The sequence below is a fragment of the Helobdella robusta genome (assembly GCF_000326865.2).
Source record: "Helobdella robusta unplaced genomic scaffold HELROscaffold_34, whole genome shotgun sequence".
NCBI lineage: Eukaryota > Metazoa > Annelida > Clitellata > Rhynchobdellida > Glossiphoniidae > Helobdella > Helobdella robusta.
The window spans coordinates 1,334,294-1,359,135 of record NW_008704659.1 but is presented as its reverse complement, the minus strand read 5'-3'; the positions used below and the strand labels follow the sequence as shown (position 1 = coordinate 1,359,135).

At 33.2% G+C, this 24,842-nt stretch overlaps 3 protein-coding genes across 3 annotated transcripts; 1 reads left to right on the top strand and 2 right to left on the bottom strand.

Annotated features, from left to right (window-relative positions):
• Positions 1 to 1,259: 1,259 nt before the first annotated feature.
• Positions 1,260 to 7,874, top strand: HELRODRAFT_113191 (hypothetical protein; the record flags this gene model as incomplete). Its single annotated transcript, XM_009023054.1, has 6 exons — positions 1,260 to 1,489; positions 1,515 to 1,795; positions 2,641 to 2,798; positions 2,953 to 3,085; positions 3,411 to 3,503; positions 7,187 to 7,874. Exons 2-6 carry the CDS (start codon positions 1,599 to 1,601, stop codon positions 7,872 to 7,874), a joined length of 1,269 nt encoding a protein of 422 aa, XP_009021302.1. The 5' UTR covers positions 1,260 to 1,489; positions 1,515 to 1,598.
• Positions 7,875 to 11,196: 3,322 nt separating this feature from the next.
• Positions 11,197 to 12,889, bottom strand: HELRODRAFT_175645 (hypothetical protein; the record flags this gene model as incomplete). Its single annotated transcript, XM_009023053.1, has 2 exons — positions 11,197 to 12,665; positions 12,826 to 12,889. The coding sequence occupies 2 exons, from the start codon at positions 12,887 to 12,889 to the stop codon at positions 11,197 to 11,199; spliced, it is 1,533 nt and encodes a 510-aa protein (XP_009021301.1).
• Positions 12,890 to 14,373: 1,484 nt separating this feature from the next.
• HELRODRAFT_175644 (hypothetical protein) lies at positions 14,374 to 22,227 on the bottom strand (the record flags this gene model as incomplete). Its single annotated transcript, XM_009023052.1, has 7 exons — positions 14,374 to 14,682; positions 15,836 to 16,070; positions 16,308 to 16,311; positions 19,326 to 19,431; positions 19,600 to 19,675; positions 21,554 to 21,721; positions 22,202 to 22,227. The coding sequence occupies 7 exons, from the start codon at positions 22,225 to 22,227 to the stop codon at positions 14,374 to 14,376; spliced, it is 924 nt and encodes a 307-aa protein (XP_009021300.1).
• Between the last annotated feature and the right edge of the window lie 2,615 nt (positions 22,228 to 24,842).

Below are 24,842 nucleotides of genomic sequence, written 5' to 3'. Positions count from 1 at the left end.
TACATATATATAATAGTACTTTTTTAATGGTACATATATGCATACATACATGCATGCATACATATACCAAAAATGTTTATTCACATTAGTTCATTCATCATAGCACGTGTTCATAAACTACGATGTCCGTGTGTGTTTATGTGTGTGTGTGTGTGTGTGTGGTGTGTGTGTGTGGTGTGAGAAACACAAATGTACACTCACACACAGACAAATTTACAAATGATAAACGATGAATTATAACGCCAGCGTTACAAATATTCACACACGCAAACACACACAAACACATTCACATGCACACACAAACACATTCACATACACATACACACACACATGCGTTTATATATATATATATATATATATATATATATATATATATATATATTTGTAATAGTGTAACCATGGACTACTAACCAAAACTATAGATATTGGATGTCGTGTAAACACGCGCAAACATTAGCATAACATTCAGACGCAGTGTTTGTTTCGGTTAGTAGTACGCATGTTTGTATGTTTGTATATTTGTATATTTGTATGTTTGTATATTTGTATGTTTGTATATTTGTATGTTTGTATATTTGTATGTTTGTATGTTTGTATATTTGTATGTTTGTATATTTGTATGTTTGTATATTTGTATGCTTGTATGTTTATATATTTGTATGTTTGTATATTTGTATGTTTTTATGTTTGTATGTTTGTATATTAGTATGTTTGTATATTTGTATGTTTGTATATTTGTATGTTTGTATATTTGCATATTTGTATGTGTGCGTACTTTTATGTGTGTATATTTGTATGTATATATATTTGCATGTTTGTATATACATATACAAACATACAGTTTGTATATGTATAAAGTTTACTCGAAAGGGACGCTGTTTGGTTGGGTGGGATGTAACAAATTGTTATCATGTGATGTGACCTTGTCATGCNGTTTTTCTACCATTTATATTTATTTGCCAATTTAGTTGGTCGGTAGATACGCACAGTTAATACAACTTTTTTGTTTGTTGTAACATAATTTTTAAGAATCTTCTACAGTTTAATGGAAATTTAAGTTTAAAATTTGCCATTTTGTAAGATAACTTAAAAAGTTAAATACGTACTGCCTTTTGTTTATCTATATCTCAGTACTGTTGTATGATTATTATTATTATTATATATTATAATATTATATATTTATAATATAGCATACATAGTATAAATTATTCATTAAAGAATTCATTTGAATAATATTCGTAAAAATTTTCATCCACTGTTTAAAGAATCTTCAAGTTTGGGCAAAATTTAATGAAGGAACTCGTCAGGAATACCAAAAAAACATCTATCTCTTCTGTGTATGTCGTTTGTCAGAAGATTCTGATGACTTTCACACAAAATTTACTAGACAGACATTAAAATCCACAATCTACATTCTACGAGATTCAAAACAATTCTAAATTGGATACCGAAGCTGACAACAACAAACAAACAAACTACAAACAAACAAACAAACAACAACAACAAATAAACAACAACAACAGCAACGAGAACATCAACAAAAAACCAAGACAACGACAAAATAAACAACACAGCCACCTAACTAACCGAACAACAACATGGATCGTCTCGTGAGTCTGATAGCCGGCGCGTCATCAGTTCGAAGCTCGAACGATGACGATTTTGCGGATCGCCTCAGTTCTCGCTACACAGTCGTCTTGCTGGTGCTATTTGCAGTCTTGGTCGGAATGAATCAATACGTTAGGAATCCTATTACGTGCTGGGCACCTGTACATTTCACTGGACCTCATACGAAGTCTGTCTGGGCCTGTATTAGGGTTGGGGGCTGTTTGACTGGATTTTGTGGGTGTTTCTTTTTGTTGGAAAGGTTTGTTGTAAAGTTTAGAAGTTGTGGTTGATGATGTTATGATTGATTGATTGATTGATTGATCGATTGATCGATCGATTGATTGTTGTAGCGTCTTATGTTATGATGAATCTCTGGTAAATCAATGGATTATTTAATTAAAGTTTGATTATTATTTCTATTTGACACAAAAAAAATTTACAGACGAGTAAACATTGAATGTGTTCCGCGAAAGTCTTTTATAACTTTATTTTATTATTGTAATATAAATAATAATTTTAATAACTTATATAACCTTAAATATATCAAATGTTATTTCACTAATAATAATAAAAATATTATTATTATTAATAATAATGACTAATAAAATTGATAACATAAATAAAACTAATTGATTTCACCTAAAAACTTTTCACAGAGTAATTTTCAAACTCTACATCCTGTTCATTTTGTGTATGAAATCATTTTAATACAGTTTTTCTAATTTAAACAGTATCATCTAGTTACTAGGCATTTCTTGTTTTTAATTAGATTTCCATCTATATAACTGATTTTTGTGTAACGGGTCACCTGTTGCAAGAGCGATTTGATTAAAACTTAGCAATAACGCTCTCTTTTATAACGTAACTTGAATGTAACGGGCCACAAATGTATCATACATGATAACGAAGTTATACTGTGAAGAAGATATGAAATGGCAAACAAATTTGAAATTTTGAAATCTCACAAAGAGGAAAGAAATTATATTGGGTGGACAAAAGTTTTTTTTATAAAATTTTTTCAAAATTTATAAGGTTTGCCACAAATTTTTGCTGGGTGAAGAATACCTACTACCTACCGTGGCAAAATGAGGTGCCGCGGGAGATGGAGAAGAAGCAGATGATTCCCTACTACCAGTGGGTCCCGTTCATACTACTATTCCAAGCTGTTCTCTTCTACCTTCCTACGATTGGTTAGAGCCCAATCATTCACTTAAAATCACGAATCATAATATTCAACTTTATATGCTGCTTCATAATCACCCACTAAAATCATTTTTACTCATCCACAATCACATAATCCATTGCTTCAATCATTTCATCCTTCAAATCATAAAAATCTTTCAGTCTGGCACGGGATGAACAGCAAAGCTGGGATCGACGCCGATAGCATCATGCAGTCAGCTCATAGTTTATCAAGGATGGAAAAATCAGATGCCCATAAGAGGACCATGCTACTGCTGACCAATCAAATGGACAGGTCGTGGACTTGATAAAAATGGCAACAAAAATAAAAACAATAATAAATCATAATTATATAAATAATATAAATTTTATTATATTTGATGCGTTGGACGGCTTACTGTGAGACAGAAATGGAGCAGTGATTTTGTTAGGAGTCGAAGTCCTCCAATTTGTGCTGTTGTTCTCGCGTTTGTAAAAAAGGAACAGAAAGGGAAAGAGAGACAGAGAAAGAGAGAGAGAGAGAAAAAGAGAGAGAAAGAAAGAAAGAAAGACACCAAGAGAAAGAGGAATAAGATTATAACAATGTTATTATTTTATTGAATTTAATTTTTTTTTCTTAGATTCTTATCGAATCGCTTGAATCGCAAGAAGGGTTGTGGCTGCAATACCAGAAGCTGCTTTATGATCTGCTGCTGTGGATTGTGCGGCAGAAGGTAAGTACAACTACTACAACAACAACAACTACTACTACTTTTACCACTACTACTACTACTACTACAACTACTACTACTACTATTACTGCTGCTGCTACTGCTACTGTTACTACAACTACTACAAAAGCAACTACTACTACTACAACTACTACCACCACCACCATTACTACTACTACTGCTACTACTACTACTACTACTACTACTACTACTACTACTACTATCTAATTGCATAATTTTTCGTTATCAGCATTGTCAACAATAATAATAAATAAGCTGAAATTTGTTATTGACTACAATTGCAAACGTTATTAATGTTATTATCTTTCTCTCTCCTCTCTCTCTTTCTCTTTTTTTCTCTTTCTTTCTCTTTTTCTCTGAGTGTGTCTGCGTGTCCGATGTTGTAAGTTCTTCTGAATCTGATGTATAATTTGCTATTTTCAAAAAAACCAACCAACCAGCCAATCAACTGGACAACCAATCAATAACCAATCAACAACCCAACAATCAATCGGCCAGCTAATCATTCATTCAACCAATCAATCAGCCAACCAGCCAACCAATCAGCCAGCCAACCAACCAATCAGCCAGCCAATCAATCAGTCAACCATTCAAGCAATCAGCCAGCTAGTTAACCAATCAGCCAGCTAGTCAACCAATCAGCCAGCTAGCCAACCAGTCAGTCAACCATTCAACCGCTTAATGCTAATGAGATCCGATTAAAATTCCATCCGCGCTAATTCAATTAACACGCTTATAAGCGAGCGAGTTAATTTATAATGCACATGACTACGACACCAACAAAACAAACAAATACTACATACCATCGGTAGTACTAGGTAGTACAATTACTACTTTTACTGTAACACAATATATACTCTATACATTATTAACTTAAACATAAGTATATACTACAAATACTGTACAACCGCAAACAACGAACATGAATGTATTTATTATAGACCATTTAAGCAACCAGGTGGTGTAGTGGTTAAGGTGCCTGCTCGTGCTATTGTCGTAACCGAGTTTGAATGCAAAAAGAATCCCTTTCCACAAATGTAATGAGTGCATTTATGCTTATTACATCTAGTAATTACTAATTATAAAATTACTACGCTATTTTATACAACGACTAGACACAAGTAAGTGTGTGTGTCTGGCGCTAATGATGGCAATGAGATGAGCTGCATACTAATGTGGAAGATTCGATCACTGCTGCTTGGCTGTGTGCTTGTTAACTGAAAAACTAAAAAAGTTTTGTCAGATAGAGATAACGGGGGCAGAGAGAGAGAGAGAGAGAGAAAGGCAGAGAGAGACTGAGAAAGAGGCAGAAATACTGAAAAAAGAAACAAAAAAGAGGGAGTTCAAAACTGAAAGATGAAGAAAGAGACGGAATGAGTAAGTGAAAGGCTGAGAGAGAGAAGTCGAAAAGAAAAAGAGAAAAAGAGAGAGAGAGAGAGAGTCGTTTATGGTCATTTAATCAAAAAAAATTGATCATTAGGCATGCGTGACGTGTATTTAAACGCGTGTATGCTCGCTCAGACAGAGTTCAGACCTCGATTACATTTTCAATGTAAATCATTTATTCAAGTTTTATTAAATGAGTTTGTGTTTATGTGTGGTTAATTGTGATTAAGTATCATTAGTTATGATTAATTATACCATCATTTTATCTGATTGTCTATGTTTATCTCTGGCTCGCGAACACACACACACACACATGTGTGTATGTATGTATAGATGTGTGTGTGTGTGTTTATTTTATTAACACAACCATTTGACTTTTTCAAAACAAGTCTATACTTTTACTTCCATTTATAACCAAGAGGCTACAGATTGTTGAATAATAATTTAATAATTTTAAAAACTAAAAGTACAAACTTGAAGAATAATTTGAAATAAAACTCTTTGTAAAAATGGAAAATAAATAAAATAAATTAAGGTATTTAAATTTTGGAATCAGCCGGACCTGATAGGTGTGTTTGTACTGTACTCTTGTTTTGTTTTTGTTTGATTGTTTGTGTGTTAGTTTGTATGTATGTGTGCATGTGTTTATGCTGATTTGTATGTATGTATGTTTGTTTGTTTGTTTGTTTGTTTGTTTGTTTGTTTGTTTGTTTGTTTGTTTGTTTGTATGTTTGTCAGTTGTGGATATTTATTTATAAGCCATAAGTTTAACTGATTATTTGTAGTAGGACACTTGAGGAGTATACTTTGTACGCACGAGATAAAAACAATGTAAAGAATACGTAAACAAATAAAAAAATAAATAATATTAACATATTGTTAATAAATATAATAATATCGAATGCGAATGATAATAAAAAAAAATGATTATGTTGAAATTGGTGTGACGGTACTTTAAATTTTAGTACAATAGTACTAAAACGTTGTTATGTTGGTACTAAAGCGTTAGTACATCGGTACTCTAAAAGTGGTCGAATCGTTGAAACGAAAGCCTTATGTGGATTCAAAACTTTTAATTATGGAATAAAACTATTTAATTATTATGTATTGTATATATAATAATAATATATAAAATAATAATAATAATGAAATCACAAAATATCTACATAATTATTATATCGTTATAATTTTATATACCCGTATGGCATTACAAACGAGTGGTCGAGTTATAACTATCTCAACTTATTGTTATTTGTTTTTAAACTCAACTTCAAGAGAAGGACCGTAAATTTAATTAGTTATAAATAACTGCTTGCTTGTCTGTATGGCAGTTTTTGGCACTTTTATAGCTGTCTATTATTGCTATTGTAGTATTATGCTCTTAATGTGTTATGCATTTAATATCAAATCAAATCACTTTTATTCAATCAAACAAAACAAAAAAGCATGTATGATTCGGAGACCAAAAAAAGAAAATTAATTCGAATTAATTAATATGCGTAAAACTTACTAGTTCATTTGTTTTATTTTATAGGTTTCATTATTTTACTTATTTTTTGCATTTAATCTTTTTTTAAAGTTTCACTGAAGGGCCGGAGGATGGGGCAATAGTTAATACACCTGTCGTCTCGGGCGCTTTGCCCTGCTTATATGTGTGTTTGTGTGTGTATGTGTGTGTAATGGTGTGTGTGTTGTGTGTAATGACGTGTGTGTTTGCGTGTGTGTGTGTTGCATGTGTGTGTGTGTTTGAGTGTATATGTGTGTGTTTGAGTGTGTATGTGTGTGTGTGTGTTTGAGTGTATATGTGTGTGTTTGAGTGTGTATGTGTGTAAAAGTGTTTCCGTGTTATGTGTGTATGTTTGTGTGTGTGTGTGTTGCGTTGTAGATGTGTGTCTGTTCGGTACTGTTTCTGCCTTACTTTATCGGTATGAAATTAGTAAAAAAAAGAATATCTTTTTGACTACTAGCAGCGTAATACATGTAGCTCTATGTTGATTTCATGTTCATTATTTCGTCGTCTCTTTCCCACTGGTTATGATATCATGATATCATCGCATGTATCACGACCATACATGTGATACATGTGATGATATTATTGATACATGTGATATTATGATATCATCACATGTATCACGACAACATAATCATTAAATATCATGATATCAATTGAAATTACGAAATTAATGAAAATATTTATAGCTAATTTGGTTTTTACTAATATAACTGGTGGATTTCATGCTCAAATAATTATCTTGAAAATTTTTTTTTCATTCTTCCAGACTCGGAAACTATCTGGTCATCCTTTTCCTCTTCTCAAAATTCTGCTACATCGTCAACATCCTTGCTCAGCTCTTTGTTTTAAACGGCGTACTCTCCATCAAGTTTAACACTTTCGGTGTCGATTTGATCCGGCTCATCATGTCAACGGATGATTGGACGGAACAAAATCACGTGGCATTCCCACGTGTGACCTACTGCGATTTTTACATTAGGGGTCAAGATATGGCCAACGTGCAGCCCTACACCATCCAGTGCGTACTACCCATCAATCTCTACAACGAGAAAATTTATTTCTTCCTCTGGTTTTGGATGGTTTTTGTCCTACTCGCCAGCACCATAAGCTTCTTCCTGTGGTTCATGAGGGCGTTGTTCTTTAGGGATCGTCTCAAATTTATTCGCAACCATCTTCTACTCGGCAGTCGGGTCAACCAGATCGAAGAGATCGACGAAAAATCGAATATTCGCGAGTTTGCCAGTAGATATCTAAAGCAGGATGGCACATTCCTCTTACGGTTAATCGCGCACAACACTAACAACATCACTACGACAGAGATTATATGCGGATTGTGGGATTATTGGTTGAGAAAGTCCGAGAAAGTCGATACAATGCCGGATACGATGCCGATATCGAGACTCTATCCGACCGATGTCGAATATTCAGATGAGTTGAAGGGGAAGGAGTTATGAAACGAGATGAACCAATGGAGGTTCATCGTGTACAAGAGAATCATCAATTGACGTTATGCTTTATTCTTTTAATCATTTATTATCTTTATTATTATTATTATTGTAATTATATTATTATTATCTCATTATGGCTATTATGATTATTATGATTATTTCTATTACATAATAGGTGTCACGAATTTATTAAAAAAATTTTTTTAGGAATTTTCAGCTCTTATCTCGACAAACACTGTATTACTTAAACATTTTAGGTGAGGGGTTATTGTGTAAATACGTTTCCCTTTCTGAATTATTATTCTAATTTATTATCATAAAAAAAGTATTTAAATTACTTAATCATAACTTTCTTGACTACAAAATACTTTATTTTCTCATAAAATAACCATTTAAAAATGTTTCGAACGTGATGCAACTTTTTTGTAGAATTACTAATAATAGGTATAAACACAACAACATACACTCACACACAATATCACACACACACACACACATATAAATAAATATATATATATATATATATATACATATGTTTTTCTATATAGCACAGTGTAGTCTTAATGTAACTTAATCTTCATCACAATCATCTCCAATCGATGTCACATTCATTTGCTATTATCATCTTAATCGTTTGATATCATGTATCATGATTTATCATTGTGTATCATTATGTTGTTTTCAGCATTACCATCATCGTCATCATCAACAACATTAAGACCATCATCATCACAACCAGCATTATCATCATCACCATCGACTCTAAAATAATGTTTTACTCATTCTTATATGCCTACTTTTAAATCATCATCACTATTAGTGCCTTAATTGTGTAATGATTATTATCATCTTGTATCATCATTATTTATTTGTACTATTGCCACTGATAGCTCACTCACTCACTCCCTCATTCATTCACTCACTCTCTCACTCACTCACTCAACATTCAATCACTCACTCACTTAACATTCAATCACTCACTCACTCACTCACTCACTCACTCAACATTCAATCACTCACTCACTCACTCCTGCACGGCGAGATTTAGCGCGAAATAACATCAATAATAATAATAACTGCATATAGCCAGTTTCTTCATTATTATTATTTTAACCATTTTATTTCTAATTCAATTTCAGCTTTAAATTATTTCATTCTATTTTAATGTTAATTTATTTTAATTTAATAAAATTTTAAATAACAAAACTTTTTTACGCTGTTTCATTAAAGTGGGAAATTGTCTCGATTATATTCGATGATTGAATCACACATTTGTAACGGTTTCTTCTTCTAATAAATCGAAAATCATATCAAAATTTTGTTATTGAATTATGAAAAAAAAAAACAACAAAAAAAAAGAATTGAAAAACATATTTGCGAGATTTGCAGGAGCGCCAACAAGCATTCAATCCAACATGCCTACCAACAATTTCGAGATTTTAATAAAGCAAGAAAGACACATGGCTGCTTTGTTTTTATTTGCTATCATTTAAAAACAAAAAATTTGAATTTTTCAAAAAGTTCTGATTTTTAACAAACAGTCAACATTAAATAAATAAATAGACATTATTAAAAAAATTGATCAAAAAAGTAAAATTTAAGGCGACGACGAAAAAATTTTTTAGTATGTTTTGTTGGTGTGGTGGTGTGAAGCAAAAACAAACACATAACAAAAAAAATAGTAAAATGACGTAAGAATAGTAGTCAGTCACCTACCTACAATTAAATTACTCTCAGGGCCCTAGGTTACCTATAATGATTAATTCATCTCACCTACCTATCAATTTGTGTTTCTAAGTTTTAGGAATTTTACATGTTTCAGTTATTTTGAATTTTTGTTGTTAGAACTAATGTTAAGCCCTAACCTACCTACGATTGTCCAACTCATCTCAATCACTAATTTACATACGAATTAAATTAAAGTCCGGTAAAGAAAATAGCAAGTTGAAGAAAAACATAACAACGACGACAACACTGAGAAATGGATGTTGTTTATGTGTGTGTTGTCTTTCTATGGTACGATGGCAAAAAATTTCCCGTTAATGTTTATTATTATTGTTGTTGTTTTTTTCGAATTGTCATCGGAACGATCATTATGAGACCACCATTTGAAACGTGCTGACGCCCACTACAACCCACCTCTCATCATTCTGTAGACAATTTTTTTTTATTAGTGTGTTGGTAAATCAAGGAACAAAGGAACGAACGAATAAATGATTAACTGAATGATTGAATGATTGGTTGAATGGTTGAATGAATGAGTGAATGAATGAATTAATTAATCAATCCATAATTCAATAAATGAATAGAATAAATTAACGAATTAATTAATGTAAGAATAATTTGAAAGATTGAGTGATGAAATGAACGAATGAATGAGAAAAATAAAAAACGAAACTAAACCTTACTTCAAAAATCTATATTTTTATTTAAATTGACAACGATAATTTTAAATTGAATGATTCGATTTAACTATACCTATTGTTTTAAAAATATTTTGTAATCAAGTAAATTTTTAGTATTAGTTGTTTGTTAAAACCCATGCAATTTCGTAAGTGAGCCAGCTAACTTTATTTATTCAAATCTGCTGAAGTAATTAGTAGAAGCTGCTCGCTTGGCATTACCATCGTGGAACCCAGAGAGACTCAGCTATGGCCATTAAATACACATACATTCTCACACACGTACAAATATGCGAACAAACTTAAAAACAAAATTATTTAATCTGAAAATGTTTTAAAATAGAAAATTTAATTTTGCAGGCGGTTTTTCAAATAACGCACTTGAATCCGCGTCCGTGGCGAACCGCGCAAACAAAATCCGCGAACTGCAAAATCCGCGGAGTTTTGAGAGTTTTTCATCCGCGATTTTATATTAAATAATTTTACAAAATATTGAAAATTATTTTCAAATTCTTAACTGAATTCACCAATACCAGATAAAGATATCAAAAAAGATATCATTGATACCAAGAATAGCAAGATATCATTGATACCAAGAATAGCAAGATATCATTGATACCAAGAATAGCAAGATATCATTGATACCAAGAATAGCAAGATATCATTGATACCAAGAATAGCAAGATATCATTGATACCAAGAATAGCAAGATATCATTGATACCAAGAATAGCAAGATATCATTGATATCAAGAATAGCAAGATATCATTGAGATAATAGCAATGAATCTGATGTTATACAACTTAAAAAATTCTTTTTAATGTTCTTTGCTGATTAGGAAGTTAAAATAGAAGTGAACGTTCATACGTTAGCGTTGGTTTAACATCGTTCAATTTATAAAATGAAACATAAAATTGGAAGATCCCTTAAAACCCGGTCTCTTCACTGTCCCACATCATGGTTTGATTGAACTGGAAACCGCTATCGTCATTATTTCTAAAATTAATTTTTTTCTTCTCTTCGTCAGGTGGCGAGAGTGGCGACAACGGCGTCAATCTAAAAGCTGAGTGGTTCGGGTACAACTTATCTGCTAATCGAGATTTGAACTGCTCCAAAGAGGTTTTAATTTCTTCCAGAGAGTTCTTTATCACACTTACCTCTCCGTTTAGATTGTTGATCATCTTTAATGTATCCATTTTTCCGTAGCTGTGGTTGTGGTTATTGTTGTGGCTGATGTCGTTGTTATTGTTGTGGCTGTTGTAGCTGTCTGATCTTTGTCGCTTGTTTTCATCTAAACAGTTGAATAAAACATGAGAACTTGTGTTGCTGAGTTGTAATTTGCTCCCAGGGAAGCTTCCTAAAAGGAAACTTCTCATCGTAGGAACTGAACTATAGCAATTGCTAAGAGATCGCTTTCTTTGAGAAAACTTTATTTTCTTCGCGCTTGTCCTTGCTGCAAAAATTGGCGAAAGGTGATTGTACGAATGAAGCAGTGATTGTGAGAATCGGTTAAATTCGATTCCATTCGGTGTGACGTTGTGGTCGGTGTGTTTTGATGCTGTTGCCAGAGGCCAGGACTGCCGTTTTGATTGGACGGATTTGTTGAAGTTGATGCCACCAGCTCCAAGCATTCCAGCCAGGTTTGCTTCATTAGTGATATCATCTGTTGGTTTCAAATTTGTGTTGGTGTTGTCAATGTTTTGACCAATGTAGAGTTTGTTGTTGTTGATGCTGTTTTTGTTGTTGTCGTTGTTGTTTTCGTTGTTGTTGTAGTCAGTGTTGATGACGCAATGGTCGCTATGGAGATCAGTGACGCCACAACAGTTCCTGTTTCGAATTTTAACAAACCTTTCATAGGGCAACGATGATGAAACCAACTGATGAGATGATGGTGATGATGACGACGACGATTTTTTTGATATTAATGTATGGGTTGCTCTAATTGGCTGGGAAGTTAATGATGGCTTTCTGACGTCAGCTGCACACGATCCTGATACTGCTTTTTTATTGGCTGAATTTTTTAATAATTCTTTTTTCGTATTTTCATTGTTGAGATCATTTTCGTCAACATTTTTCCTTTCGTCATTCATCTCGTCGCCGTCACCACACTGAAGTTTTTCGTTGCAGCAAGAGGAAGATGATGATCTGACATCTTTGTCCTCATCTGTGACGTCACCATCTTTATCATCATCATCACCAACAATCTTATCATTACTGTTTATATTATTATCAGTTGATTTTTTCAAATCATTAAAATTATTCCTTTTCAAGCTTTTCGAAGAGAAATAATTTGTGATAGCACTGCAGCAGCGGCAACTGACGATGACGATGATATCCAGGCAACAAACCAATATGGAGATGAAGAAGAGGATCGTGATGACCCTGGTGTTCTCGCCTGAAAATGATGATGATGATGGTGGGTTGTGGTGATGACGATGATGGTGGTGGTGATGGTGGTTGTGACGACGATAATGGGGGTGGTTGTGATGATGATGAGTGTGCTGATGATGAAAATAAAATAGTCACCAAAATAAAAATGAAGAAAAGTTACTTACCAAAAGCTCGATGATTCAATTCACCATAAGAAACCGCAGCGTCCGACCCAAATTCATTTGTCATTTTACACCAACTTTATTGCTTAAATCAATTAATTTTTCACATCAGGGAACTGCTTTGAAAAGAAATTTTTAATAATTCCACTTTTGAATTTAGAAACGCCAAGATTACACTTACTACTACTATTACTTTTTACCTATGAATGAGTAAATGAATGATTGAATGTATGAATGAAAAAATGAATGAATGAAAGAGTGAGTGAGTGAATAAAGAAACGACTTTTGTTTTTGCTAAATTAAAAGGTAAAAAGGTGAACAAAGTATGCGGATTAATACTTTAAGCATACGAAACGCATTCCTTTTTAGAATCGGCGCAATTCTTAGAAATTTTTTTGTTCAAATTTTAAACGTTCAATTTTTAATTTATTGTTATTACAATTTTACAATCATTTCTAAAATAAATTATTCTGTTTTGATTGTTTTAAAAATTTATATGTTGATATATTTTTGTTTCTATCAACGTTTGTGTAAAAAAATGATACCAAAAAATTGGATTGTACATTAGTTAACCGTGTTTGTTTGTTTGCTCGTTCGTTCGTTTGTTTGTTTGTTCGCGCAGTAAGCAATCCTTTCACGTCGGCTATACCTGTCTGTGAAATCATAGTTCATTAAGCCACACTGCGTTTGTCAATTTCCCATTTTATTAATTAATTAATTATAATTGATTTTATTTTTAGTTATAATTCTGTTGGAGTTTTCGTTGAAGCTTTGTTGTTTCGCATTCATTCATTAACTGGACAGTATTTTCCAAAAATAGCTTATGTGGAATTTTATTTCTTCCCGCTTCCACCACACACACTAAACAAACACATCCTCATAAATAATGTAATACTCATACACACAAACACATGTGTGTGTGTATCTTTGTGTGTGTGTGCGTGTGTATGCGCATGTGTGCGTGTGTGTTGCATACACCAATAACATTATACATTTTATACGCATTATATACATTACTGAACACAAAACACTACAAATAAAAATAGCTAAAAACAAATAAAATGACTCATTATCACCGGTTAAATGTTTTTCAAGATTACAAACACATTGATAGAATAAATATGACATATAGTATAGAGTGTAGCGGGTGTAATACGAACAAGAATAACATGTGTTCAAATAAGCACTAACCAACTGGAACATAAATACAAACTGATTAGATTAACAATGCATATGAATGTAAAGTGGCAATATTTAGAATGTAATACGTTGCTTATGTAGTATAACCATCTAGATTGATTATAAAATTTAATAGAAATAATAGAACGAATAATTAATTTGATACTTTGTTCTTCATCTGTTACAATTGCCCTATTTAAATAAAACTAAAAAAAATAAAGTGAACAGTAGAACAGAACATGTGGAAAAAAGACAAAGTGAATCAAAAAAACGGTCGCACAAAAAACCTTATTATTCCTTATTATTATTATCCTTATTATTATTATTATCCTTATTATTCCTACATTCATCCACACACAAATTTAACTATAGTCAGGCATAAGTTTTCGTACTCTCACATTTCCTCATTACGATCTTCACGTCACCCTCACTTCTATCTGCACATCTCCCGAACAAAGAGGCCCTCAGAGCTTTCCTAAAATTAGCACTAAAAACGAAATAGATGAACGGATTGAGTGAACTGTTCACAAATCCAGAGAAATGCGTCAGGAGCATTATGAAGAGGTAGTTGGACTTCTTCAGAAAACTGACCTTCTGGATTTGACTGATAAGTGTGACCAGATAGAATGGCGTCCAGCATACGAGGAAGAAAATGGCTACTACTGCTACCATGCAGGCTACCTGTGTGTGTGTGTGTTTGTGTGTGTTTCTATGTGTTTGTGTTTGTGAGTGTGTCTGTGCTTGTAGTTGTAACTTTGAATGAAAATAGTTATGAAACCTGATTTTATAAGCACATGAACTCAATCGTGAAATATATGTGAATGTTAGATAACTGGTAAGAACTTGAGGATGATAAAAAGCTGACATTACCAACATTCAAGTTCAAACTTTTATTACCTTTGTAAAACATTGAACAGTTAAAACTGAAATGATAGCAAAAATATTATTTTGATTTATAGATAGTAGTATATAATAATAATAAGATAATAATAATAATAGCAATAACAATAATGTTAAATTATTTATTTAGCGCTTAACTTGTAGCGCAGAAGACCAGTTCGCATTTCATCAAACAAATATGGCCTCGAAGATTTTTTAAAAACGTCTATACTTTATTTTTGTTTCTCATATTTAATTTATAAAATTTTATTTGTTTTAGAAGAATTCATTTCAAGGTGGGATATAAAAAAGAATAGTAATTTAATATTAAAATTGGTAAATCAATCTTATTTACGATCTTTCCAAAACTCATCCGTCAAAATAAAACAAAATATGCTTTATGAAACTTTATGAATAACTAAAAAAGAATCAACAGTCATCAATCAATCAATCAAGTTTAAAAAAACCAGATCAGCTGAATAATCAATTAGATCTACATATTGTATGATGGAAATATTCAACCTGTTATTCAATAAGTTTTTAATTGAATCACTCAACCAACCCACCAACCAACCAACCAACCAACCAGCCAGCCAACCAACCAACCAACCAGCCAGCCAGCCAACAAACCAGCCAACCAACCAACCAGCCAGCCAACCAACCAAACAACCAGCCAGCCAGCCAGCCAGCCAGCCAGCCAGCCAGCCAACCAGCCAACCAACCAACCAACCCACCAACCCACCAACCAACCAGCCAACCAACCAACCAGCCAACCTACCAACAAACCAGCCAACCAACCAACCAACCAGCCAGCCAACCAACCAACCAACCAGCCAACCAACCAGCCAACCAACCAACCAACCACCCAACCAACCAACCGACTAACCCACCAACCAACCAGCCAACCAGCCAGCCAACCAACCAACCAATCATCCAGCAAACCCTTAAGACGTACATTTCTTTTATTCTTCTCCGCCTTTATCCTGTTTGTGTTGTTGAGTTGAAGTTGTGGGACATCAAAGAGCATTACTATGGATATACGTACGCACGTGTACACGATCACAAAAATCGGCACGATGTACATGCAGATGAAGAGGAAGATGAAGAAACACATCCTGATACGACCTTGGCCTTGAACCCAGCCGAAAATGTAACTGTCAAGATCGTCAAAACTATCGTTGCAGATTTGCCTGTTAATATAAATTAATCGCCATTACTGGAAGGGCATACAAGTTTTGGGATTTATTTTGATTCAGTGTGTGTTTGTCTGTAATTGTGTATGTGTGTGTGTGTGTGTGTGTGTGTACGCGTGCGCGTGTGTAGAATTGTGTGTGTGTGTGAAATTGTGTGTGTGTGTGTGAAATTGTGTGTGTGTGAGTTTGGGTGTGTGCGTGTCGATTTATTTCCCCGACTAAATGGAAACAAACCATGCTGTTGTTTGGTGTCGAGGTTAGCATTGTTGGGTGATTTATGTTGATGGCGCTTGTAGAGAAATATTTGCAAATACGTGTGTCTGTGCGCGTGCGTACGTGCGTGCGTGTGTGTGAGGGAGAGAGGGAGGAGAGAGAGAGAGAGAGAGGTTGGTCCGGATTAAAGATGCGTAAGAGTTAGGTACGTTCAATTTGTTAGCTGTTTTGCGTCTGCCATTAATTCGCATTTGTTCGTTCGGCTATTTGTGATTTTTTTTGTTTCATTCCGCTTAATTTGTTGCTTTTCTTCTTCTTGGTTTGTTTTTTGGTGAATCTTTCCAGATATTATCGTCATCGTTATCGTCATCACCATCATTATAGACATCATCATCAACCATCACCGTCATCTTCTTCTTCTTTTACTTCTTCTTCATCATCAACGTTATCATCATCATCAACAACATCGTCATCATCATGATGAAAAAATGACGTCATCATCATCAACACCATCGCTCTCAGCAGTGGCGTTGACTTTAGAATTTTTCCTTACATAACATTCCGAATAATTTTTATTGTATGACTAAAATTCCTTATCTGTTTTTTGATTATTTTTAATTTCTCTTCTATCTTTCTTTTATTCATATTTACACAGAACACACACCACAACAACAACAACACACAAACAACACATCACACACACAAAAAAAACACACATACACACAAACACACACACGCACATACACTCAAGTAGAGATTTTATTTTTTGGTTTGAGTTTTTGTTCGATGTTTATGTTCAATTTCTCGCTCCATAATAATCTGCTCCTATCTGTTTAATCAATTTGTGGATTCCAATTTACGAGCTTGATGTATAAATACAAGTAAGCATACAAACACATACCCACACGTTCAAAAACACAAACAAAGATACACACAAAAACAAACACACACAGAAAAATATGTATACACGCAAACACACACCCGCACAAACAAACACACGCACTCATACAAAAACCTTGAAACACCTTGAAACGTAACGCGCTCGCAAGCAAATGCATAAATATTCCCTAATCACAGTCCTTAACGTAATGATATTTGCATTGTTTCATTCAGTCACCCACACACACGCACACAGACACCCAAACGAACGCTAACGTATGCTTATGACACACACACACAAACACACAAACGATACTGCACATACACACACTCACACACACACAAACAATACTGCACATATACACATACACACACTCACACACACACATACAAACGATACTGCACATAGCACATACACACGCACAAACGTACACACGCACACAGAAACGCACAAACACACGCACACGTGCATGTGCGTGCGTGTTTGTGGTTGTATGTCAAATATCACATAACGACAAGGGATAACGTAGAAATATGTTATCGCTCGGAGGATGGTGTTTCGTTAACGAGGACTTTGGTATGGGAATATTTACGCGCGGAAATATGAGAGGGAGAGAATGGAGATAAAAGAGAGAGAAATCAAGAGAGTGAAAAACCGAGAGAGAAAGAGAGAGGGAGAGAAAAGATAGGATGAAAGAGAAATAGAGAGAGAGAGAGAGAGAGAGAGAGAGATGAAGAAAGAGAGAGAGTAAAAAATAGAGAGAGGGGAGAGAGAAATGAAGAAAGAGAAAGAGAGAGAAGAGGGGAAATAAACCAAAGAAAAAAGTAAACAAGAGAAAAAAAGAGCAAGATAGGAAAAGGAGCATGAAAAAAGAGAAAAAGAAGAAAATAGTGAGAGATAAAAAGAGTATTTTTTGTTAAATATGTTTTCAGTTGCAATTGCTTCAAAAATGTTGTTGTAGCTAACGATTTAGCAGCAGCTGTAGTAGTAGTCGTAGTCATTAGTGAATTGTTTTTGCAGTTGTGGTAGTAGTTGTAGCAGTTGTTGTAAATTTTATTTCTGCAGATGTTGATGTTTTTGTAGTGCATGTATTTTGAATGATGACTTTGTGGATAGCGTTCATGTTGATGTTGTTATTTTAGTTGTTGTTGTTGTTGTTGATGTTGTTGTTGATGATGTTGTTGATGTTGTTGTTGTGGATGTTGTTGTTTAAGTTGTGATTGCTGATGATGTTGATGTTGTTGTTAATTTTGTTGTTAATGTTGTTGCTGCTGATGATGTGATGATGTTGTCATTGTTGTTAATGTTGTTGTTGATGTTGATGTTGATGCTGTTGTGGTTGTTATTTTTATTGTTGTAGTTTGTGTTTGAATTATGCAAGCTAATTTTGGCGAATCAAAACTATGTTTTACGATGACGTAAATATTGCAGTAGATTGTAATTTGGGAATAGGTGTTTGTTGGTTTTTGATGTTTTAATTGTTTAATTTGTTTGTTGTGTTGTTGTTGTTTTTGTGGCTGTTTTTAACGTTGTAGTGGCTTCATATGATTTCATATCTGTATTAAATCAGATTATGCTTATGTGTGTTTTAATACTCTGAATGCCTATTTATAAGGGCGGGCAAACATTTCGGCGAATTCTTTTCAAGAGCATGTCCGGAGATAACATTCAATCTTTCGGAAAATAAATGAGATGGTTGGATAAATTATTTTACAGAAACTCTTTAGGAAAATGGCATCTGACGATTTTGATTTTTTTCTCATAAATTAGAAAGTTTTGAAAAAAAATACTGGATGTCATTTAGGTGAATTTAAGAAGAAATTATTATTTCAATTTAAAAAAAATTAGTTTATTTGAAATTTAAATTGAGTTCTCTTTTCTATTCAAAAACTGCAGAAACCATACGCTCAGGTCAAAATGTGTCACAGATCTCTCTCTTTGTCTCTCTCTTTCAGTCTCTCGCTGTCTCTCCTTCATCTTTTACACACACACACACACGCGCACACACACGCACACACACACACATACACACACAAGCGCGCGCAGACACTGTTGCGTTTGTTTTAAACTATAATTTTATCACAAAGTTTTCAAAAGTAGAGTCTGTTAAAAACTTGAGAAAAGTAACAGTGAATTTTTTAAAGTTAAACAGTTTTCACTTTTTATGCCAATTTTGGCGTCTCTACCCTGTGACATTTGGGCAACTCCCAATTCCAACTTTTGTACATCAGTGATGGCGTTCAAATTTTTAACTTCATTGTTTGCCTGTGAAACATTTTGGCGTTGGGTTCATGTTATTTATGGTTTATTCTGACAATGTATACATGCTTTTACGTATTTTTATGATTTTTTTCGTAGTTTATTTTGTTTTTTTATATTTTTTTGTTTTTTTTTTGCGCGTTCCATTGTTGGCCTTTCTCTGAAATCTCATACCCTAATCATGGATGTTCGTAATCTTATTTCTTTTTGTTTATTTTTCAAAAATATTTCTTCCTCGTCAATTTTTTTTCTGCAGAGACGTGTTTGGACTTCAAACTTTTTACAATTTTTGTCAGTTTTTTGCGCGCTCCATATTCATCAACTTTTTAACGTGAAGGATATTAGCTAGTCCACACACACACACACACACACACACACACAACACACACACAACACACACACACAAACACACACACACACATATATATATATATATACACACACGCAACATACACAGAGACACGAATATTTGTTATGGTGTGTTAGTTCGTGTGTATGTGTGTGTGTTTGTATGTGTGTGCGTGTTATTCAGCCGGGTTACCCCTATTGCGACCTTTGTGGCTTGATTGACAGCTTTTCACGCGTCAGAAGATATATGGTAATATATACAACTAATACCCCGAAAGAGATCTTACGTTACGTGAGAACTTGTTACAGCTACACGTCACTACAACTACATTTTATGGCTCGTGTTATTATTTTTATACAATTTTTAGTTATCATACGCCTCTATATTCGGTATTTCGTTATTCGTTATTTCGTTATTCGTTATTTCGTTATTCGTTATTTCGTTTTGTTATCATTTGTACTATGTGTGTACCTATATAGTGCGATATTGTTTATAACGAAGGAATGATCTTAACAAAGGATGGGCTGAATGTCCTTAGGTTGAATAGAAAATGACGTGTAAATTGTTTTAATTTATTTATTAAGATTGCTCAGTCAAAAAGAGTTGCAAATTTAATACGAAATTTCAAATTATGAGTAGATAGAGGGAGGGGGGGGGGAGAGAGAGAGAATGAGATATTTGGAGCGACCAATGCAACTTCCACATTTCGAAACATTAACAACTGTAGCTTAGATTAAAATAGATTAAACGTTTTAACGGCAGTAGTAGATGATTTTTCAAAAACGTATATCATTACTCAACCTAAGATGGTGGCTTTGGAAGCCACGATAGTTACCACCAAGAACAAAAAATTTGTTAATTTGAAAAATTTAAATGAAATTAAAAACTCCACTGGTTTGAAAAATGACTCAAACCTAGATCCCAGCAATAGTAGTGTAAACAAATGTCAGAAAAAAAGTACCTAAGTTTCGCAAAAAAAATAGGTTATAGTGAAAAAATGTTTAAATTTTAAAATTTTTTTTATAAAAGGAATAGTTGCTATGGAAAAAAAAGACATTTTTACTAGATATGCAGATGGATGACATCTTCACGGGTAATAAAAAAAATTTAATTTAGAAGAACCCGATGACATTGACAAACGTAAATTATATAGATATTCTAGGCATTTCGAATTTGAATGACCGCATTTTGTAGTATATACATAAAATTTTGCATATTCATATCTGTGTGTATGAGTGAGTTTGTATGTGTGTGCGTGTGTGTGTGTGTGTTCATGTGTGTGTATGTGTGTGCGAGCGTGTTTGTGTGTATCAAGGATACGCTGTTGTCACTGTGAATTGATAAAATTTGAATCTTCTTGGGATCGAAACCGGGGTTTCGCCGTGTAGTCGCCAATCAATCAGTAACACGATTACACTTACAACTCTCTTGAAGCAATGCCAAACTGACTTGAAAGAAAGAGATGTTAATTAGTTAATTAGTAATCTATTCAATTAATTAGCAATCGCCCATCAATTAATTAGCAAACATTCATCAATTTGTTTCTGGCAAATCTTAAATTAATTAACCATTGATAATTAGTAAATAAATTAGACAGCATCTAATGCACCGTCAGACACTAACTAATTAACCATCGGAGAACAATTAAATAATTAATTAATTAACCATTAACTAACTAATTAATAATCAATTCATTAATTAACTAATTAATTAGTCAACTGTAAAATATCTTTTACTTTGCCACCAAACAATATAGCAGTCGTTAAAAATCAAATTGACCTTGAGACAGTTCCAAGGTAACTTGAGATGGTAATATGGTAGACATGGGCGCAGATGTAGGGTAGAGAAAGCAGAGTGGCCAACAGCCAGCTGACCGCTATCAGCTTGATGGTCTTGCCTTTCGTACTCATGACCTTGGCATTCAGTGGGTGGACGATGACGTAGTATCTGGTTATGATGACGATGATGATGGTTTTGATGATGATGATGATGACGATGATGATGGTTTTGATGATGATGGTGAGGAGGAGGAGGAAACGGACGAGATAAAAAATAAAAGCCAGTATGAAAAAGGTGAAGACAGTATGATAAAAAACGAATTAAAAAGAAAACCCTCGTTCGTCCGCATTCGTTCATTCATTCGTTTGTTCGTTCGTTTATTCGTTCGTTCGTTCGTTCATTTTATTCCTTCATTCATACATTCATTCATTCTTATTTTTCGATCTTTTTCAAAAACACATGTGTCTTAGTTTTGTTTCTGAAAAATTGTCATAAGAAAAAAAAAGTTGATATAAATACTAAAAAATATTAATATTCTTAAAAAATAATTATTAATATTTTATTCAATAATTATTAATATCTAATTTATTAACTGTTAATATTTAATTTATTAATTGTCAATATTTTAACTTACAATATCTACGGTACATTTGGATGATATTTTGATAAACCATGTTAGCATTGATTTGATGCTCTATTATTTCTCTAGAATGATAGTTATAAATAAACTGGCATGTGTATTCGCCTTGTTTCTTTACAGGATTTCCAAATTCAAAAGAGAGAGAGAAAGAGAGAGAGAGAGAGAGAGAGAGAAAGGAAAAAAGAGAGAGAGAGAAAGAATGAGTGTGTGAGTGTGCGTGTGTGTGTGACTGTGTGTGCGTTTGTATGTGTATGTAAATTGATGTGTCCCTGTGTACGTGTTTATGTGCGTGCGTGTGTGTGTGTAAGTGTGTTTGTGTACTTTGTATGTTTGTAGAACGATTGTATTTTGTGAAAGTATTAATACAGAGGCTGCCAAATTATTGGGCACAATGGCGCTAATAATGTTAGAATTGCCATTGCCGTGAGAGAAACTTATTTTATTGATGTCTTCTTTGTATACAATCTAGAATACAACAGCAAAAACTGCAGCAACAGCAACCGCAACGACAACTTCAACAACAACGACAACATTATCAACAGCATCAACAACATTTGGAGAGAAACTAATTTAAAAGCATAATTGGCGCCGACTACGTAAAATTTTTTATTTTTCAACACTCAACAATTTCGCACTCTAGAACAATGACAGTGCGCAACAACAACAACAACAACAACAACGTCATCAACAACATTAACAACAACAACAATAATCGGCAATAATAAAAACAACAAGGTTATTAACAGTAACATTGCCAACAACAACATCAATAACAACAACAACATCAGTAACAACAACAAAAAGAATCGACAATAACAAAAACAGCAAGGTTATTAACAATAACATCTTCAACAACAAAAAAATTATTATCTATACATCAACAACTTCAACACCACCACCAACAACAACAACAACTTCAACAACAACATCATCAACAGCCTCTTTAATAGTTCTTCATTCCGTGAGATTGTAGTGTTGATGAATGATGCAGTGTTATTGCGCTATATAAATTAAAAATATTTAAACAACAACAATAATAATTATAACAACGATTACAACAACAACAAGAACAATTTTAATAAATATAACAATAATAATAATAAGCAAAATAATAAGCATAACAACACCTACAACAACAATACTAACTATAACAACAACGACAATAATAATAATAAACACAATAACAATAAAAACAACAACAACAATAATAATATTAATAATAGCAACACCGTTTCAACTATCAAACACGTTAACAACAAGAAATAACACCAAAGTCAAAACAACACAAAAAACGACCACCATCATCATCACCACCACCATTATCACCATCATCGTTATAATAATAAAAATGATAATATTATGATTATTATATTATATTATCACTAATATAATTATTATTATTATTATCATCATCATCATCATCAGCCTGTCATTTTCAAAGTAGGATACATTATCACACCTCTCAAATACGACACCCAATGCAATAATGAGTGGCCATAAAAATGACCATGATGACGACGACGACTACGATGATGATGACAATAACATTAACTAGTTATATAACATTAACTATGACAATAACATTAACTGGTGGTGGTGATGGTGTTGGTGATGATGATGAGACCGAAGTGACGCAGAGCCCGCGAACATAAAAAGGGTGAAATCAATAAGTCTGCCAGCCAGACGCATCAAATATACTGAACATTTCAATGCCGGGTCAATTAATCATTTTAATGAGTGAATGAATGAGTGGATGAATGAGTGAATGAGTGAATGAATGAATGAATGAATGAATGAATGAATGAATGAATGAATGAATGAATGAATGAATGAATGAATGAATGAACGAATGAATGAATGAACGAATGAATGAACGAATAAATGAACAAATGAATGAACAAATAAATGAATGATAGAATGCAGTGCAAGTAGAGAATTGATTGTCATTCAATTAACGAATGAATATATAATTTGGTGGATAGTTCGATGGTAGAGAAGGGAAATGAATGAATGAGAAAAATGATGGAACGATGGAAATAAAAGGATAAAATAGAAAAAACAAAATAAATAAAAAAGTATAAAAATAAAAATAAAAGAAGGCGGGCTAATCGCTTGATTGACTGATGGACAAATGAATGAACGAACGAACGAACGAATGAACAAACGAATGTACAAATGAACGAATAAATAATTCAGCGAATGATAGAATGAACAAATGCGTCTTCACGTATTTGAATTCCTTGATTATATTGCTGTAAATATTGCTATTTTTTGTGTTAATGTTGTTACTATTTCTATTATTATTGTTGTTGTTGTTATTGTTGTAGTAGTTGTCGTTGCTGCTGCTGTTATTGTAGTAGTAGTAGTAGTAGTAGTAGTAGTTGTTGTTGTTGTATTGATGTTGTTGTAGTTGTAGTTGTTGTAGTAGTAGTAGTAGTTGTTGTTGTTGTATTGATGTTGTTGTTGTTGTAGTTGTAGTTGTTGCTGCGGTTGCTGTAGTTGTTATTAATATTAATGTTATTGTCATTGTTATTATTATTGTTGTTGTTGTTGTTGTTGTTAAAATTATTCTTGTTGTTCTTTTTCAAAAAGCATTTCCTTTGCGATAATGGGAGTGACATGGCACGATAGGACGGAACTTAAGAAGAC